This window comes from Scleropages formosus, chromosome 25 (assembly GCF_900964775.1).
Source record: "Scleropages formosus chromosome 25, fSclFor1.1, whole genome shotgun sequence".
NCBI lineage: Eukaryota > Metazoa > Chordata > Actinopteri > Osteoglossiformes > Osteoglossidae > Scleropages > Scleropages formosus.
The window spans coordinates 8,844,412-8,864,806 of NC_041830.1; the positions used below are offsets into that span (position 1 = coordinate 8,844,412).

At 45.1% G+C, this 20,395-nt stretch overlaps 1 protein-coding gene across 2 annotated transcripts in view; it reads left to right on the forward strand.

The window, feature by feature from the left end:
* The first annotated feature begins 488 nt into the window (after positions 1-488).
* mlxipl (MLX interacting protein like) overlaps positions 489-20,395 on the forward strand; it is a 34,307-nt gene continuing 14,400 nt past the window's right edge. For both annotated transcript variants that reach the window (XR_003797338.1, XM_029249435.1), the window contains exons 1-7: positions 489-1,151; positions 5,939-6,045; positions 7,371-7,453; positions 8,963-9,052; positions 10,327-10,368; positions 17,511-17,685; positions 18,095-18,175. Coding sequence is in view for 1 of the 2 variants with exons in the window: in XM_029249435.1 (XP_029105268.1) it covers positions 787-1,151; positions 5,939-6,045; positions 7,371-7,453; positions 8,963-9,052; positions 10,327-10,368; positions 17,511-17,685; positions 18,095-18,175 (943 nt within the window). In the remaining variant the exon portion in view is untranslated. The remainder of the gene's footprint in view (positions 1,152-5,938; positions 6,046-7,370; positions 7,454-8,962; positions 9,053-10,326; positions 10,369-17,510; positions 17,686-18,094; positions 18,176-20,395) is intronic.

Here is a 20,395-nt window from a genome sequence, read left to right on the forward strand (position 1 = left end):
CACTGGGGACTGCTGATCAGACGATTAAAGAGAAAAGCAGGGAAAATGGCAATACACACACACACACACTGATATTACAACCTACCTTAAACTAACCCTTTTGCTTACAGGCCTACAGTTTCAATACAAGCCAGGTATAAGGCATCACCCTTCATTTCACCTTACATTAATTGACTTTGACTTAAGAAATGTCATGCTTAAAAACGACACAGGGGACCAAAGTATTTTATAATAAGCACGGGCATTCGGACGGAAATTCCTCGTAGCCGTTCGACAACCCCAGAAGCAGGTAAATGAATCCGAGCGAGAGCGTCTACAGGTAGACGCGTGTGTCGAGAGGCGGGACGGGGACAGCAGGTGGCGCAGTGGTTATTGGCGCTCTGCACAGAGTCCGGCCCTTCGTCTCGAACCTCGCTCCCCTCTGGGAGGTATTTCACAGTTTCTCCTCTACCTGTCCCGGTCTTCCCTATAAGCACCCTGGAGTCCAGTTGAGAGAGTTCAGAGGTCTCCTTATTATATAACTCAAGGCACGTGGAGCCGCCCGAACTGCCCCCCCCTTCCCGAGTTGGGGCAGTCCGATCCATGACTGCTCCTCGGACCAGTGCTTCTGGGAGCCTCTGCGCGCACGGAGGAGGAGGAGGGCAGTTAGTGGCAGAGCTGCGGGAGCCCGTCTGTCCGTCCGTGTGTCTCGCGCACTCACACTGACTGTTGCCCCGCCGCGCGAGACGAGCTGTCAAAACTAAGAAGAGTCCCGGACTGCGGAGCGGCCGCTAACTACCGAAATAAATGATGGCTCACGCGGACGCGATGCCGCCGCCGGGCTCGTCGGGACGCAGCCGCGACTCCGAATCGGACTCGGACTCGGACACCGAGGAGCGGGAGCACGCGGCGCGGTGCGCGTCGTCGGGGCAGTGCGCGCGCTGCGCGCCTCGCGCCCAGGTCATCCACAGCGGACACTTCATGGTGTCTTCGCCGCACAGCGACTCCGCGGCACGCAGGAGGAGGAGGAGCGGGGAAGCGGCCGGTTACGACTTCGACACGGTGAACAGGACGTGGTGTCACACGTACAGGTTCGGACCCCTGAGCTCGGGGAGCCTCAGCATCGACCCAACACTCACCCGGCTCTTTGAGTGCATGACCCTGGCGTACAGGTACGTACGGTGCAGGTGGTGCTGAGCAACTGAAGCTCGGTCTGCGGAATTATTATTACGTGACTTGCAACGTTAATCAAATTTACTGTGATTTACCCCTGCACTGGGGTAGTGCTACTCTATCAACTTATTTTCATTCAGGGTGAGGACCTGGATCAATAGTACTGCAGCAGGAGTGGGGTTTGAACCCAAAACCTCCAGGCTCCTGGGGATCAGCCCAAAACACCTTCTGCTGACCTTTGTTTTATAAGTATTAGCCAAAGTTCTATTGTTTTTTTCTCCCTTGGAACCCCAGGAATGCATTAGAGTAACAGTACAGTGTTAGAGGTGACTGTATTTATTTAGTTATTGACTTAATTAGGGGTTCGACGCTGAGTTATGTGCTCTGGTTACATGGAATGCAGGCTTTTAAAGCCTGTGTCTAAAGTCCAACGCGACGAAATGCAGTGGTGTTTGCTGAAGGAATTGAGTGTCCTGCCAGGACTCTTTCATCATTATCTCCCCTCATAAAATGCTTGATAAATCTTTACTGCAAACCAGGAGGCAGTGTTAGGTTCTGCTCTGGCCATAACGAGTCCATGCCTCCGGTTTTCATCTGCTCAACATGTAATATTAAATAGTCTACAGAGGCCCTCGAGTTCTTGGCTTCTTTGTAAAGTCTGTAGTGTCCCACGTCACAGTACTCCTGGGTGTCGGGCCCCGGTGCACCGCGTGCGGTTGGAAATTTACTCCATATTGATCCTCGCAGGAATATATCTTTACTGTTACTTTGCTAAGGGGGTGCTGTGGTGCAGCGGGTTTGGCCTGTGCCTGCTCTCTGGTGGGTCTGGGGTTCGAGGTCCGCTTGAGGTGCCCTGCAACGGATTGGCGTCCCATCCTGGGTGCGTCCCCTCCCTCTCCAGCCTTGCGCCCTGTGCTGTCAGCTTAGGCTCTGGCTTACTACAACCCTTCTCGGGACGATCGGCTTCGGACAACGCGTGTGTTACTTTGCTTTTTCATAAATAAAATCCCCTGCCAAGAGAAAAGGACGACTTTTGGTGTGGGCTGGCCATAACGTCCCAATGGGACTGCGCAAAAGCAAGGATCGTATTCACAACCCGACTCGTAGTTTCTCAGTAGTGGACGCTTTATTATGAAATGCCGTTGTTCAGACAGCCACATCAATAACCTTTATTCCGCATGAGTTTTTCTCCTTTAGCATTAACTCCTGTGCAGCGAATGTCGCGAGTCCAACATAGAACTGTTTAATTATAATCCTTTTAGACAGAAAAAATGTATCATATAAATAGTATGGTTATAGTTTGGTTATGGTTATAGTATGTTGTTTGCTCATTTTACGGGGTACATCATGCAGATAATGGCACATAGTTTTTAGTGAGTATTGCTGAAATATCAGTTTTTGTCCTGTATGCCTGATATTCACGAAGCTCACCGGGATCATGTGTGTGGTCTTTGTGATACATTAGTGAAATTATACAAGATAAATGATACCTAGAGGGCTACATACATTTACATTTACATTCACATTCATTTATATAGCAGATGCTTTTCTCCAAAGCGACTTCCAACGAACTCTTTGCAGTGTTATCAGCCCACACACCTTATTCACCATGGTAACTTACACTGCTAGATGCACTACTTACGCTGGGTCACTCATCCATACATCAGTGTAACACACACTCTCTCTCTGTCACTCACACACTATGGGGGAAACCCGAACAGCATGTCTTTGGACTGTGGGAGGAAACCAGAGCACCCGAAGACTTACACTGCTAGATGCGCTACTTACACTGCGTCATTCCTCCATACATCAGTTGTTCCAACAGATGTCATTATTGCCACGTGCGGAAAATAAATGATTTTTGGCGGTGTTTGTCAGCAATCGGCCCTTTCGTGAAAAGTAACCCGTATCGTTTCAGCCACTTATACAGCATGGTGTTTTCGTTACATTAGCGGACTACAGCACCAGCAGGGAGTCGGGTTTGACCAGCAGTCTTCACTAGTTCATGACCTGCTGTGTAGGTCCACTAAACCACAGTTAGCGTAGTGGTTAAGGACACATGATTTTATCCTGACGATTGGTTCTCCAAGTGCCCTTATCCTTGATTGTTCCAGTAAATGATCTCTTGTGTCCCTTAGGGGCAGCTGGGAGCATAGTGGTTAGTGCTACTGCCTTTGGATCCAAAGATTGCAGGTTTGATTCCCCACCTCTGGCTGTAGTACCCTTGAGCAAGGTCCTTACCCTAAACTGTTTCAGTAAAAGTACCCAGCTGTATAAATGATTTTAAGTGTGTAATAATTGTGACCTTAACATTGTAATTCACTTTGGAGAAAAGTGTCTGCTATATGAATAAATGTAAAAAAAATACTTTGGGTAAGTGTCACCTGACGATACAAGAGAAACGTAAAGGGCAATTCTTCCCGCTACTTGATGACACGTTACAACTGAAAACGTTTGTGTTGATTCTATTACGTATGGATTTTATTGTCATTTAAAGGCTTTTTGCTTTGTCCTTCCGAAAGTGTTTCTCAATATTTTATCATTTTCATTCTGCAGTTAATACCTTGTAGTCAAACGCTTATTGGTTTTAGAACATTCAGATGTAATTTAGGCGCAATCTCAAATTTAGCAGTACCGAGTATAATATTTACTCTTATAATGTGATTTGAAAAAGTCACTCATTCACTCACTATCAATAACTGCTTGTCCAAAACAGGGTCACAGTGGTGTTTTTATTATTTTCCCTGAAGAAGGGGAACTCCTGCTACTGGCATTTCTACCAATAAATTTCCTATTTGCTAAAATGAATATATTCTCTATAGTACATGCAAAGTGTTTACCCTTCAGCTGATGCTCCTAACCAAAAACTTTGGCCGAAAGTTTCCATAATCCTGCCACGTCTCAGTTAAGTCATGTTTATTCTGCAAAAACAAATCATGCCCAACTCTGTGAACGCATTCCACGGGGATTATCCACCTGCTGCTCCGCGAATAAAGAGCATTGATATTATGCCAAGAAAAATTATACAAGCCATTCAGATAGTTGTAAAAAAAAAAAAAAAAAACATCCACTTCCTGGAATGCGCTTGATAAATGAATATGGTTTGATTCGGCAACTCGGAAACGGAGATAACAAGTGTTTGTGTACAGCTGTTTCCATGGAGTATGTGCGCTGAGATTTTTCGAGCAAATTTCCCATTTGATTGTCCCAAATTATGGAAGAAAGTGTTAAAATAGATTAATCCCCACATTTTAGTTTTTTCCCCTCTGCTTCTTCTTTTCGCAGTGGCTTTAATTTAAATAAGTAAGAGTGTAGCTTTTATTCCTCTACGGGTCTTGTTTTCGGAGCTCGCGCCTTGCCTTCATTGATTAATTTCGCGCGTCCAGAAAAATGCAGTAATTCTCGCAGCGTGCGTCCTCTTTCGTGCTAAAAAGACGTTTTCCGCTTGCTTTCACATATTGCGCAGGATCACCGTGCCTTCCTACCAAAACAACACGTCCCCGGACAATTTCCCGTCATATTCATAGTGCTTTATTTAATAATGACTGCTGGGGTTTGATTTGCGCCCTTGGTGATGGCTCGAGTTCGCTGATGTGTTTCTCCGAAGGACGTGTTATTTGTCGTCGCGGTTCCGAGCGCAAACTTCATCCAGAAGGTAATTCCTCCTGTTACCTGGCAACTAAAGAAGCAGAAGCTGTCGCTTTGCTTTTCTCCCAGGCTCCTCGTGCGCTGAAGGCAGCGGAAAAGGGCGAGAATGGCTGTCACCGTTCTGATGAATTGCCTTGTTCTCGCGGCCGCTTCAGACTCTTCTAAGTGCTGCTGGTCAAAAGCAAGCGTGGAAAAATGGGGGGGGGGGAACCAAGTTGATGTACGGGAGAGCTCGCCAGCCCTTGGAGTAGGGTTTACGCCGGGTTTCTGACATTTATTAAGTCCAGATGCAAGTGGAGGGTATTAGAGCCATATGTCAGGCCTGGATTTGTGTGACAGCAAACTATGGGTCTTATTTGTAGTGAATCAGTAGCTCCTAATTCCCGCCCCCCCCACACACACACACACACAGATCAGAGTGGCAGTGTTGTAAACTTTGCTCCAGGTCGTAAGATGACTGTGGTTGTTATCAAGGGAATGTAAATGAGCAGGTTTTTTTTTTTTTTTTTTTTTTTCTTCTGCAACTGACAGTGCTGCTCGAAGGTGTGTGAACCCCCCGTGTCCCTTAGTGTTACCTCAGAATGGTTGTTGAATGAAGGGGGCGCAGTAGCACAGTGGGTTGGACCGAGTCCTGCTCTCCGGGGGGTCTGGGGTTCGAGTCCCACTTGGGGTGCCTTGCAGTGGAGTGACGTCCCGTCCTGGGTGTGTCCCCTCCCCCTCCGGCCTTACGCCCTGAGTTGCCGGGTTAGGCTCCGGTTCTCTGGGACGAGCGGTTCAAAAAAATGTGTGTGTGTGTGTGGTTGTCGAATGCGAATCGGTCTTTCTCGCGGGACATAATAGGTGTGTAATGGCCCGTTCCATATGTCGCTTTAGAGGACATCATGTGTGTAGTAGAAACACACAAGTTGCGCAGGTGTGAAAAGTTTCATTGGTCAAGCCAAGTAGGTAAGTATAGTCAGGTGTGTAAATCATAAACTTGTGAAATGAATAAATGAGCATTTTTATGTTTTATGCAAGAATACTGACCACCCTATAGGGTTCACATACTTTGGCGCCGCACCGTACGAGTAACCGTTGTTTATTCCCTAAAGGGGATACATGAACACTCAATGATGGCCTTCGCTTGCTTTCTTTTCAGCGGAAAAATCGTCTCTCCGAAGTGGAAGTCTTTCAAAGGGCTCAGGCTGCTGTGGCGGGACAAAATCCGCTTGAACAATGCGATATGGAGAGCGTGGTATATCCAGTGTAAGTGTCTATTCTTTCACCAGCGCCTCACTTGTCTTCCTGGCGCTCGGGTCCTTTTTGTACAACGTCTTGTTGCTTCGGCGAAGAAAAGATTTACCATTAACATGATAGCAATGTGAAAATGAACACTTAACGGTGTCCACATGTAAAAATATAACAAAATAAGTGCTGTGGTGGGGGTGGTGCGGTGGCGCAGCGGCTTGGACCGGGTCCAGCTCTCCGGTGGGTCTGGGGTTCGAGTCCCGCTTGGGATACTTTGCGACGGATTGGCGTCCCGTCCTGGGGGTGTCCCCTCCCCCTCCGGCCCTGGGCCCTGTGCTGCTGGGTTAGGCTCCGGTTCACCGGGACCCCACTCAGGACAAGCGGCTTCAGCTGCTCTGTGTGTGTGTGTGTTGTGGTGATGTTCAGAATGCTTAGACAGGAGTAAGAGCTCAAAGTTCATGTCCTGTGGGGCTGCTGGGGTAATCCACAGACAGACAGTATTACTGAGTAACAGTTGCTTTTTTTTTTTTTTTAGTCATGTTCATACTAAATGTTGTTCACAATAACTGCAGAGAGAAATGTTTGTTTTGGGTCATTGAAACTTTCTGGATCCTGCAACGTGAGAACTTTTTGGTCGTATATCAGAGGCACGAGAACAATGACGAATCTAAACGATGAGATGTGCTTTTGAACCGGAGGCTAAAATGTACAGTATGACAATAACTTCTGGCTCATTATAGAAAGTTTATATAGTGCCTGCATGACGGTGCTGCTTGAAAGTATGCGAACCCCTTGTATCCCTTGGTTTTACCACGAAATAGTTACTTACCGAGAAGCAGACCTTCTCATGTGACATAATAGGTGTGTAACGACCACTTCCAAATAACACGTGAAGCCCAAGTTTCGCCGGTTAAACCGGGTAAGTAAGCAGAATCAGGTGCGTAAATCACACTCCCATACGTAATCATTTAAAGATTTAGATTTTATGTAGATTTTTCTGAATAATCGCCATCCCTACAGTGTTCGCATACTTTCGAGCAGCACTGCATGTCGATGGTCATCTGAACGATGCGTTTCCTTTCAGAGAGGATTTGTGACAATATTTGGCCGTTAATGCGATTTTATTTATTATGCTTGATTGTCTTTGTTTTTATATATGGTGTGTTCATCTTTCGTCAAGGAGGTCTGTGTTTTTCCTCAAACCACAGTACTTCACTGTAGATGATGATGATGATGATGATTACAAATGGTAGATGTCAGATGAGAGTCTCGATCTGGCACACATGGCATCGTCATAGCTTTAAAGATCGTCTTTCGCCCCCTTACCCCATCGCATCGTGCAGATGTGGAGAAGAGGAAGACTGCGGTGTGTGGGTTCGTAACACCGTTGGAGGGCTCGGAGGCCGACGCCCACCGTAAGCCAGAGGTGAGCACCGCCTTTGAAGGCACCGTGTCGCACAGGTCAGTGACCATAATTATTGCGGTCTATTACTAGGAACAACACGTTGTGCGCGACGCCATGGCACTCTTACACTAATTCTGGATCTCTGTTTACCGATTCAGTCAGGCTCTCGTGAGCTGTAAACTCGCGGCGCTTCATAAGAACAGAAACTTAAGTTTAAAAATCCGAGCCTCTGTGATGTTAAGAAAATGAAAAATCTCAGGAATCTTGACAATGAGATTTACAAAGAAAAAGTTATAAAGGAAGTGCTCACAGCTGGAAAAAACAAAAAGAAAGCCCTTCTCTGTTTATAACTTAAATTAATAAAATGCATAGAGTTCTTTTTCTTCTCATAGAATTGTGTTTTCCTCATTTTTCAAAAAATAAAAGTGGAGAAAAAGGCAAAGTGCAAAACAAAATGTAAAAAGAAGTCACTTCATTTCAGTATATTGAATTTTTATGTTTAGTAATAACATAAAAATATTGTGTTATAAATGAAGATTTGTTAAGAAAGTGTCACAAATGCTCCCATCTTCCAATACTGTATGATGATGATTAGTTATTTTTCTTTGATGGTGTGTTAACGGGCAAAATAAAACCCGAATTGTTAAAAAAAATCACTTACTCTTCTATCATTCCATTGTAATGACAGTCATCCCCTTAGTCCGGTAATGCAGCCATGTACTACATACAGTACTGTGCAAAAGGTTTAGGCACTTGGGGAGGAAAAAGCTGTAAGAATGCTCTTAATTAATAAACTTCCTACAAAGCTTAGTAACCATCCATCGTCAACAACCGCTTGTCCCGAGCGGCGTTGCGGCGGGTTTGACCGGGTCCCGCTCTCCGGTGGGTCTGGTGTTCGAGCCCTGCTTCGGGTGCCTTGCAGTGGACTGGCGTCCTGCCCGGGGTGTGTCCCCTCCACCTCCAGCCTTGTGCCCTGTGTTGCCGTGTTAGGCTCTGGTTAACCGCGACCCTGCTTGGGATGAGTGGTTTTAGACTCTGTGTGTGTGTGTGTGTGTGTGTGTGTGTGTGTGTGTGTGTGTGTGTGTGTGTGTATATATATATGTATATATATATATATATATATATAGTAAGCAATACAAAAAAGGATAGCTGCATTCAGTTCAGTATAGTATATTTTGCACAGTGCTGTATATTCTTGTAATCTGTTGCAGCAGTTTTTTCATGTACAAAATCGCATTATACAAAGTGCAATTTATTTTTCCCCATTTAAATTAATTATAATTCAGATCTCATTTTTATGAGACATTCAGGAACAAATCACACACTATGTGCAGGAAACCTGCATTTTATGTGAATGTAATGAATATAATGTGTTTCATGTGCAACTGATTCACATATACAATCACCAAAATAAAAGAAATATTTGGTTGACATTTTTCTGTACAGAGTGTGCAACTATATTTAAAAATGTGCTTGTGTATTTATAGTAGATTATCTGAAGAGTGATCTATATTGTTCTGCTATTTATAGGCTATTATTTTAGAGGGCAGCTACTGGAAACGCAGGATTGAAGTTGTGATTAAAGAGTACCATAAATGGAGAATATACTACAAAAAAAGGGTAAGTCTGCTAGTTTGACTGACATATGATATTGCTTCACACACACACACACACACACACACACACATTTTCAGAACCGCTCGTCCCTCACGGGGTCACGGGAAACCGGAGCCTACCCGGCAACACAGGGCGTAAGGCCAGAGGGGGAAGGGGACACACCCAGGACGGGACGCCAGTCTGTCACAAGGCACCCCAAGCGGGACTTGAACCCCAGACCCACCGGAGAGCAGGACTGCGGTCCAACCCACTGCGCCACCGCACCCCCCTGATATTGCTTCAGTACTATGTAATCCATCAAATGTATGTTGCGGAGAATCTTCGCAGTGGGCTAAGGTGAGCAGGAAAAACTCTGAAAATATTGGATCACATCATATATTGCTCTTCATTATTACGTTAGGTGGACTGGCGTCCCGCCCTGGGTGTGTCCCCTCCCCCTCCTGCTTCACGCCCCATTTTGCCGGGTTAGGCTCCGGCTCGCCGAGACCCCGCTTGGGACAAGCGGTTCCAGTCTGTGTGTGTGTTTAATTATTACGTTATTGTGGACTGCTGTACCAGTTGTGTCGTTTCAATAATTTTTTTTAAATTATAGTTTGCTGTAATTTTGTTACGTGTGGATGTACAATTGCATATTAAGTGCTGGTTTAATGCATTTTTCTCCCCCTTGGGTGTGCACCATAGCTGTACAGCCATGAAGAACAGTTCATGAACATGTCTTGAAGTTGAGGTGTTCATTGTTCGCTGAGCTTGGCGTTTAGGTTGCAGACGTTTCGTCACCAGTCGAGATGACATCATCGCGCGCACTGATGATGTCACCTCGACTGGTGACGAAACGTCTGCAACCTAGATGATGTCACCTCGACTGGTGACGACGAACACCTCAACCATCTACCCGAGCGACGAAGACCACCAGTATTCTCTATGATCCTCATGTCTTGAAGTTTCTGACATTTTCGTTTCATTTTCAGATTTTAGGAATGTCGGAGTTGCTTTAGTTTTCTCTGGAAAATCATATTTAGAGTTTATGATCAAGCATTTCATAAATGAAGCCAGCAGGTTATTTCAGTGATTCCAGCATTGCACGCCAAGCAATAGTTAGAGGTTGAGCTGTGAGTTGGTAAAGGCCACCGTAGACCGGAAAAACGGTACTTCATTCTCTTATAATCCAGCTGCATTAATGACAAGCTATGTATGATACGTAAGTAACGATCGTGCAGCTGATCTGAACAGCTTAAACAAGCATTATAAACATTAATATTGCATTTCTGCCTTTCTAGCTCCAGAAGAATAAAGATGGAGTTGTGTCCATGTTACAGAAGGTAAGAAACAGATAAAAATATTCGGTGGCATAACCCACAGATAATGTTGCTGTTTGGGCCTAATTTCTTGAACGTTGGCAGGACCGTGTCTAAAGAGAACCTATTTTTTTTAAAACATGGTTCTTGGCGTGGGGGTCCATGCAGCTCCTCGGGGTCCCTGGATGGGGCTCCTGGAGACCCGTAAAGCCCAGTTTTTGAAAACGACTATTTATTTACCTTAAATAGCACTATTTTATTTGGAGGCAATCAACTTTCAGTGCGATAAATTGAGCGCGGTATTTTCTCCGCATTCATTTATCCACATCTTTTCTTGGGCACATTTCCTGGGCGGCGGCTTCACATGTAGCTCAGTCTACGTAGAGTTTGCAGGCTTTCTCCCTCATTCCAAAGGCATGTATTTCAGGTGAATTGGTGACTCTAAATTGCCCGTAGTGTGTGTATGTCTAAGTGAACGAGTGTGTGATTGCCCTGTGAAGGACTGTCATCCCATCCAGGGTGTGTCCTCCCCCATGTCCTATGTGTCCAGCATAGGCTTTGGGCCACAGTGACCCTGATGAATGATAATGGGTAAATAGATTTTTAGGATTTGCACAAAAACTTGATAAACCTAGACCTAAATCAAATAAAAACTGCTGGAAAACATTTTGAAATTATTTTCTGAGTCCAAATGGTTTGGTATTGATTAGTACAGGAATGCAAGTGATTGATCCCATTCCAGCACACATTACATTGCATGTTGTACAAAGTAATGGATAATGTATTGAGAGCAAGCGATACAAGTGCGTGCGTGCGTGCAGTCGCTGCAAATGTGGTCTTCGGTTTTCAGGGCGTTTCGGCGAACGGAAACGCCGAATTCGATGCGCGTGGGGGGATACGAAACGCGGACGCCGCGAAACTTTGTGAAGAAGTACGTGGCGCTGCGGGTTCTTCGAGGCACGTCTGCTGTTCCGTGAGCGAGGCCAACATTTGTGCTGAGCGACCTATTCAGAATGTGTCCCGATATTTAATGTCGCACGTTCAAACGCGTCGCCGCGTTCAGATGTTCAGGCGTTCGCCGAGCCTGGCGTTCGGATCGCACGTTTCATCGCAAGTCAAGGTGACATCATCACGATGTCGATCCGAACGCCAGGCTCGGCGAACGCCTGAACATCTGAATCAACAACCTGAGCTACGAACGCCACCGGTCTCCTCTACCGTTCTACTATTGCTATATGACGTGCGGCCCTGTCGCTTTATAAAACCGAAAATCCTTGTTCGGCGGCTTGATTTTTATAGGAACGGATTTTTCCCATCTGGACAGTACTGATGTCACCTGGTGAAACTGCACTAGTGTGTTTGTAGGTTAGGAGCTCACTACGTGTTTGCCAAACCGTCCCTCTCGAGTTGTCTATTAATAGATTCGTTTCAGACTTTGCTTCCTTCGGCCGGTGAGCGAAATGCGCAAAACCGCTCGCGTCGCTTGCGTCACTGGACACGATGAAACCGCCGTGACTCGTGTCTCTCGCCGCCGTTACAATGTCTCTAATCTCTCACGCACGCAGCTTCCGGCCTGCCGCCGCTTCCCCTGTGCGTTTCAAGCGTGACCCACTTCCCAGTGGCATTGTCTCGCCGCGATAAGCGTCACGCTCTCGGTAAAAAGCAACCTAACGATGTTTGTTTGAGCTCTTCTAAGGGTCTGTCGGGGGACACTTTGCTAGTTGAGTTACACGTGCACGCTCCCACAAAGACCTGTTTTTTTTTTTTTTTTTTTTTTTTTTGCTTGGTTTTCTTCTGTCGGGATACCCCGTGGTGAACCCTGCGTGTTCGGCACCTCGTCTTTGGGGTTTCCTCTGGACCGATCCCTCCATTATTAGCCGCTCTTTACTGCTGTGTCATTATGAGTAAGATTTCGTAATGCTGATATGTACTTGAGATTTAGAATCCATCAAAACCATTTCTCCGTTCAGATTTCTTGTTTGTATTAACTGTAACGTACAAATGGTATTATTCGTGTAAGACTAGATTATTAGCTGTGGCCTTCGTCTTATTTTAGAGTTAAGCAGGTTTACGTTTATGTATTCTGTAGGTAGTCCATATACACCCCCAATCCGTTGACCAGCAGGGTTAATTCGGTCCGTGAAAGCGTCGCTTGATGCAAATGCCCATTATTAGGGGGTCAAATTTCCATTACGTTTACATTTATTTATTTAGCAGATGCTTTTCTCCAAAGAGACTTCCAATGAACTGTATGTAGTGTTATCAGCCCATACACCTTATTCACCGTGGTAACTTACACTGCCAGATACACTACTTACACTGGGTCACTCATCCATACATCAGTGGAACACACACACTCTCTCTGTCACTCACACACTATGGATGAACCTGAACAGCATGTCTTTGGAGTGTGGGAGGAAACCAGAGCACCCAGAGGAAGCACACACAGACACAGGGAGAACATGCAAACTCCACACAGACTGAGCAGGGATTGAACCCACAGCCTCTCTCGCCACCCACAGGTGCTGTGAGACAGCAGCGCTACTCTTTAACCCATTATTGCTTATGAGAAAAAATATAGGTCCCCGAACAAAAGTTTGTCACTTAAAACAAAATGAAATGCTTAAATATTGCATAGTTACATTTATGCACAACATTGTGTTTTATAATATTTGTAACAAAAATTGAGTGCAACACCACCAGTACTTCTCACCATCAGTCAGTTTCTGCACTTTATTTTTTGTTCTTGTATAAATAATATTGTTTAACATTGTATGAGTAATAGAATTATTATTATATAATAAGGAAATCCTTACTTTGAACAATGTCTTTCAACTTCTCACCCCATTCAATGCTCTGGATGATTTCTAACTTTTAATATTTTTGTGTTCAAATTAACCTTTTCCGCCATTTCAACATTTTCAAGAGACATTTTTATAATTTTCCTCACGGACATTTATGAGGAGGTTAAAATAAAAGACTTTCACTGCATGAACACGAGGTGCGATGATGATCTTCCTTTCATCGTGAGATTTAGAATTTATTTGTGATATTGTAAGGGTAGTCGTGCTATGAAAGCTGTTTATACGATCTAATTGGAGTTGGTATTGACATCTTTATATAATTTATTTGTGAGAGCTGTGGTTGCAGTGTTATTAGAAGTAGGAAATGTACTCAGCAGTTAGTTTTTCTTATTTAAGAAGCATATCATGCTTTGCAGAGTAAAAGACAGACAAAAAAAAATGACAAAAATGGCAAAAATTCCACTGTACTGACTAATAAGCTTGCTGTATGGAAAAAATCATATTTATTTTCATATGCCAATATAGCTGTCCAGGATTATGTGAGGGAAGGGTACAGTGACATAATTCTTTATGATTTTCTGCAGGTATTGCTCATCACGTGGCATACTGTTGGAACATTACACACAAACTGGGCACTCAGTACAGCTGAGTCCCGATGATATGATCTTTAATCATCTGGCTTCTCTGTCGTCTGGCTACATGTATTTCTCTTTTTTTGTTCTAGACATTTTACCAAATGCTTTCGATCGACAAGCCATCCGGTTTAGAACTGCGTGCAGTATCCAGCAGCGATGTTTACCCCTCTCTCAACATCTTGCTCCCCAGGGAAACTTATTTTGGGAGTTTCCTCTTCTTTCACCTGCGTAAACTGTGTGCTGAATTGTGACGGTGAAAGTGAGGGATGGGGAAAAAAGAACGAAAGTTGTACGCCATGTGAACAGCTCGTATTACGTATGGTTCCGTATTATCTGGATATTTTGTTATCTGGTCCACCGTCGTTCCCATTCAGGCCGGATGATCCACACTATTGTGATTTGTTGAAACTGGCACGTGATGCTTCTTTTCCGTTTTAAACATTCTGACATTTCTTCTAGTTTGTAGTCTAATTATTAATAGAAATGAACAGGATCTGTGTACGTTTTAAAACTTGTTTGTTATTATCTGTATAACTGACTTTTTTTTTTTTTTTTTTCCATCAGGAATGAATGCTGGCATGAATGTGCTGAGACGGTGTTTAAAAGTGCTCGATCGGTCAGGAAGTCAGAAAACTGGGGGGAAAAAAAAATGTCAGCAAATAACAGATAAAAAAGATGTACTAGCAAATTATATGAATTCGTGGCCCCAAGTAAAATAATGATATGAATTCTTATTTTAGGGGGTGCGGTGGCGCAGTGGGTTGGACCGCAGTCCTACTCTCCGGTGGGTCTGGGGTTTGAGTCCCGCTTAGGGTGCCTTGTGACGGACTGGCGTCCCGTCCTGGGTGCGTCCCCTTCCCCCTCCGGCCTTACGCCCTGTGTTGCCGGGTAGGCTCCGGTTCCCCGTGACCCCGTAAGGGACAAGCGGTTCTGAAAAAAAAAAAAATTCTTATTTTAATATCATAATAAGGGAAATATTGGAGGGCACACACGAGCTGACTGAAAGAGTTTCATAAAACTATATCATTAGGAGCGTGCTCTCCCGTCTTTTCCCCGACCCTTTAATATACTAAGGTGAGTGTGTTTTCTGTCTCTTCTGACCTTCTCTACTAATGGTGTACAATACACTCTGAGTGATTATATATAATCCCTTGGCACGCTGGTCTTAACATATGCTAAAGTAAGGCACGAGCACTGACACATAAGCCGAAAAGGGCTTTTAAAAGCCTGTGGCGCGTGTGCCGTACCGGTGTGCTTTCCGTCGGTGTGACGGCGGCCTTTTCCACGGAGTCCCCCAAAATTTGGCTCGGGGGTCCAAGGATGCCAGGTGGCCCCACGGCGAGAGCGCGGCGCCTTGCGCTCCACATGTGAGAGCTCCGTTCGAACTGGGTCAGGCACAAAAGACAGCGCAACGCCCTGAAACAGAGGCGTGCAAAATAATAATAATAATAATAATAAAGAGGCATAATAATGGGAGTCGGGCAGTGTGGCGCAGGCTGCTCGTGGGGGGGGGGGGTTGCCCGTTACTGAGGAATTGTGTAGGACCTCCTCTGATCCCCCACTGCCCACCCTTGCCTGTTGACGAATGCCAAGCCACCCCATCATTTCTCCTCCTTTGTTGGTGGGGGGCTGGAAAGGGGGCCAGTGCGTAAGACTTAATCGAAAGCATTTCCGTCTCACGTGTGGCGGCGGCTCTGTATCTGGCCTTCCGTCTCCTCCCGCTTCTTCGAAGTAGAGATATAAAGGTGCAGCGGGAGGCAGATGAGCCTGGATTTCGCGCCGCGCTAAGTACCTACGCTCGGGTCCCTACTTTACCACGCCGGAGTTTCTCCGCAGTGTCGGAACCGTGGTCCTTCCGCTGGGAATGAACGGTTGTGTCAGCCTCTGATTTCTTTCCCTCCTCCAGAGGAGGACTTACCTCGCTTCGGTGACTGATCCAGCGGTGAGTGATCATCCTTTCTGGGTTTCGGATTCCCCCGCCCTCCTCTTGGTGCTGCCTGTTTTGGCGGGAATATTGTCCGCTTCTGCCAAATTTGTGCCTTTTTCCATGTGGTGTGATGCATAGCTGTGCAGAGGTCTTGAGGCACAAGAGCACAGCGGAGGTGACGACTTTGGCCTAAAATCTGAACCAGTTCTTCGCTTTTCACTGTGCTTTACTCTGCCTAAGTATGCTTTGCCTTTCACCGTATGCTAAAGTTAATGTCCGTATGTTTTGCGGTCCAAACAGGAAATCTGCCACAATGCAACAAGTAATATAAAGGAAATTACCTGGATATCTACTATAACCTACTATAATACTACTACTGTATATTACTATAATATCTGCTGTAATCTACTAATATCTACTACTTACAGTGCTAATCATGCTGCAGCTGCTCGATTATGAAAGTGTCAGAAATGACCCTCTGCTTTATGGATCTCGGATTGTTGACGTGTCTTGGGAGAGGGCCGACTCCTCCGCTTTCTGTTCCGGCTCCTCTCATTAGGTGGCACTGCTGACTTTTGTTGGTTTTCCTCACGCCGTGTCGAGAATTCAGCAGGCAGGCCTGTTGTAGCAAAAGCAAAAACGTGATCTGGCAGGCGATGCGTCTTGCTTTAACGTTTGAAACGCGTCGATGTTGGGTGCCTGCGTGCGGCACATTGCTAAAGAAGAAGTGGTAAAGCGCTTGGTAGAGAATTGAATTCGGTGACCTCCGGGTTGACTCTTGAACTCTTGAGTGGCAACAGGGTTTCAACAAAATTATTCCTGTAAAATATCCAGCTGCACCTTATAAAACACCGTTACAAAGCAGTGGTGCTATAACATTATGTTGATGTTGGTTGGTTGGTTGTTCTTAACAAAAACATGCACTGATCCTCACTTGTCTGGTGGCACAGTGAGTAATGCTGCTGTCTCACAGCGCCTGGGTGATCGAGAGGACGTGGTTTCGATCCCCGCTCAGTCTTTGTGGAGTTTGCATGTTCTCCTTGTGTCTGTGTGGGTTTCCTCTGGGTGCTCTGGTTTCCTCCCACAGTCCAAAGACATGCTGTTCAGGTTCCCCCATAGTGTGTGAGTGACAGAGAGTGTGTGTTCCACTGATGTGTGGATGAGTGACCCAGTGTAAGTAGTGTATCTAGCAGTGTAAGTCACTGCAGTGAATAAGGTGTGTGGGCTCATAAAGCTACATAGAGTTCATTGGAAGTCGTTTTGGAGAAAAGTGTATGATAAATAAATAAATGTCAATATTATGGTTTAGCAGTTATTGTTTTATGATTGCTTTTTCAAGGAGTTTAACATTTCTATTTATCTGACTTTTTTTTAATAGAACCCACAATGTTAAGTTACTTAACACTGCAAACTGCCAACAGTTCACAGCCCATGTCCGCGTCCGCGTCCACGTCCTGTCCTGTGTATTTATTTTCTGTGTTGCACCGTGGTCTCCGGAGAAACGACATTCCGTTCCACTGTATACAAGCTTTATAGAGGAATGACAATAAGAACGACTTGAACTTGATAAATTTTTCACTGCAAAACCGAGGGTAAGTACCTTGCCGAGGGCACTACAGCAGGAGGTTGGATTTGAACCTGGCTCCTTTTCGGTTCAACGGCGGCAGCTCTAACCACTACGCCAACCTGTCATAAATAATCATAAACAAGCGTTTTGCTGCCTCCTTTTCTCAGTGTACGTTACAGCCCGTCGGACTCAAAGTCAGGGCCTGCATTGACATTCTGGTTATTACCCTCCAGGGCCCAGTTTACAGAGGAGGGCTGGAGAGATGGTCCGACCAAGCCTTCCAGGAGACCAAACAGATATCGGAGGAAGCCCACACGTTTGACCTGGACTGCTTCCTGTCAGACATCTCAGATACCCTGTTCACCATGACCCAGAAGCCCACCCCATGGTCTGAGGATTGCCACAACAGTGAGTGTTCTGTTATTGGACTCTGCTCATTTATGGCTCCCGTTTCATCGATCTTCACCAGCGAGTTCTCGCTCGCAACTAGATGCCAGAGGAACAAAACCAACATTGTACTTGTCTTGTTTCATTTCACTTTCACCTATAAACACCTACACATCTTGAATAGCTCTATCGTGCCGCGTTTGCGTCCTTGCTTTGCAGACGGCACGGCTGAGCGAAATGTTTCGCATCTGCCCCTTACCGTAGGTGATCGGATTTTTCGTAATCTGTGTGAGAAGGAGTTTCTCTTGAAAGCAGCTGTTTTAGGGAACTTCCTTTCTAATTTACAGTCGCACTCGTACTGTACACATGAACGTCAAGCGTCCTTCCTCTTGTGAGTCTTGCGCCTTTCGCTGGTCTGCCCTCCTTGCAGCTTACAGCAGCAATGCTGACATGATCCAGCCGGGTCTGACCCCTCTGCACCCCAGCCTGGACGACCTCATGGAGATCCCAGGTAGGACATCCTCAACCGTAACCTCTCCACTCCCTGGTAATGAAGCAGGTCAGTGGGTCCATCACAGTCTGAGTCCTTTCCTTACTGGGACCTTCCGCTGGGATTCCAACATGATTTTTTTCAAAAGAGGCAACCAAGCAATAAAATAAGATAATACTGTATAAATTACACAGTACAATAAGGTAACACATACGTAGTAAGACAGTATAAAATTTGAAAATGATATATGAAAGAATGTATGGTGATAAGTATATTCATTGCTTTGGTGAGCAGCCAGCTGTACGGCTGTTTAAGTCGATTTAGGTAATGTGGTCTGATGAGGAGCCATGCTTCGGTAGTTCAAGGTTGTAAGGATGTACTGCCTCTCTCTGTTACAGACCTTTAAGTTGTTTTAGAGCTGAAAGACAAGTTGGATAATCTTATTTCAGTGGTCACATAAGTAATATGTGTAGTTTCTCAGCTGGAGAGATGCTATTTTCAGGAGCTTTGATTTTATCATTTTTATTTAGATTTTTTTTTTTTTACACGTAACTACAATTATTACTCTGCAGTGGAGCAGCATCCGGTCCAGGGTGTACCCTTACTAGTCTTGCGCCATTTGTATCAGGGATGGGCTCCAGACTGCTGTGATCCTGACTTCCAAAAATGGTTAATGATAGTAAGCGGGTAAACAAAACAGTGGTTTGCCATGACAATAAATTGCGTCTGCTAGTATCACATTCTATGCTGCTGTACAGATGCAACTAACAAATAAAAATCACACACACACACCATCTGAAATCACTTGTCCCATGCGGGGTCACGGGGAGCCGGAGCCTAACCCGACAACGCAGGGCACAAAGCCGGAGGGGGGAGGGGACACACCCAGGACGGGATACCAGTCCGTCGCAAGGCACCCCCAGCGGGACTCGAACCCCAGACCCACCGGAGGGCAGGACCTGGTCAAATACACTGAGTCACTGCGCCCCTCAAATAAAAATTAGTACCTTTTATTTTATTATTTTACAGGTTTTTAGTTGGCTGCTTCATTAAAAAGTACATGCTAAATACCAGTGCCATCTGCAGTGAAAAGATGACTGTAGGATGCTGACCTTAGGGGTAGAGTTTCGAAGAAAAAGCCATATCTGAAACTGGCAAATGAGCAACAGGAGACAGACGTTGGATGGTGGATCACTGGAAGTGAGCGTTATGGACAGATGAGTCCAAGTCTTCACAGTTTCAGATGACACCGTGCGATTTAAGGCAGCAGCCAACTGAGGACCCTTAAGGGGTCCGTGTCTCAAACTAGACTCTGATGTACTGATGTACTTCTCCTCCTGTGCAGTTCTGCATCCGGGCCTCCCGCTTCTTTTTCTATCCTGTTACATCCGGTTTGCCCTCGTCTCTCACGATGGTAGCAGGTACCTTTGTATGAAATCTTGAGATTCTTGGCAATCTTACAGACGGGATAACGTCCACTTTGCAAAACAGCAGTAGACCGACACGTTTCCTGAAGAAGCCGATTCGTTTTGGCCATTTTTGAACCCGGAAATGAACTTTAGGAACGGCAGTACCTTGCAACCCAAGGAAAGACCATTTACTTGCCTTCTTGAACAGAACAGCGGGTTCCACCAGTGCTAACACAAGGAGAAAAGCTCCTCTACTCTATCATTAGGACCATTACCATGGTTTACCATTAGCATGCTGGGGTAAAGGCTGCTGAAAATGGGGCTTTGCACTCATATGTGAAAAATTATTTAGAAATCAGTCATTTCAAGCACTAACAGCCAATAATAGTAATGTCATCTTGGCTACATTTTTCAATCAATTTAATTGTACTTTGATTTAAAAAAAAAAAAAAAAAACAGTATCAATTCTTTGAAAAGCATGAAAACTTCTGGGTGATTCCAAACTTTCGAGTGCTAGTGTAACTTCAGTACTAAATCCGTAACTTTAAGCTTGTAAAAAATGGGTTTGAATGGTGTGGTTTTGGGTAAACCTACAGGAAGTTATATAGGATTGCATGTTTCAAGGGTAGAGGGCTGGGTAGAACTTTCAGTAGGGTAAATATACTGGACTTAAGTAATGTAACTGACCTTAAACTGGGTCCTAAACTGTAAGGGTACACCACCTATTTCAGTTTACGCCAAAACTGCTGAGCTTAAGCAGAATATACTGCATTTTCTCAAATCTTTGAGGATGAATTTTTACTTCTCCTCTTAGTTCAGTTCACTTCAATGT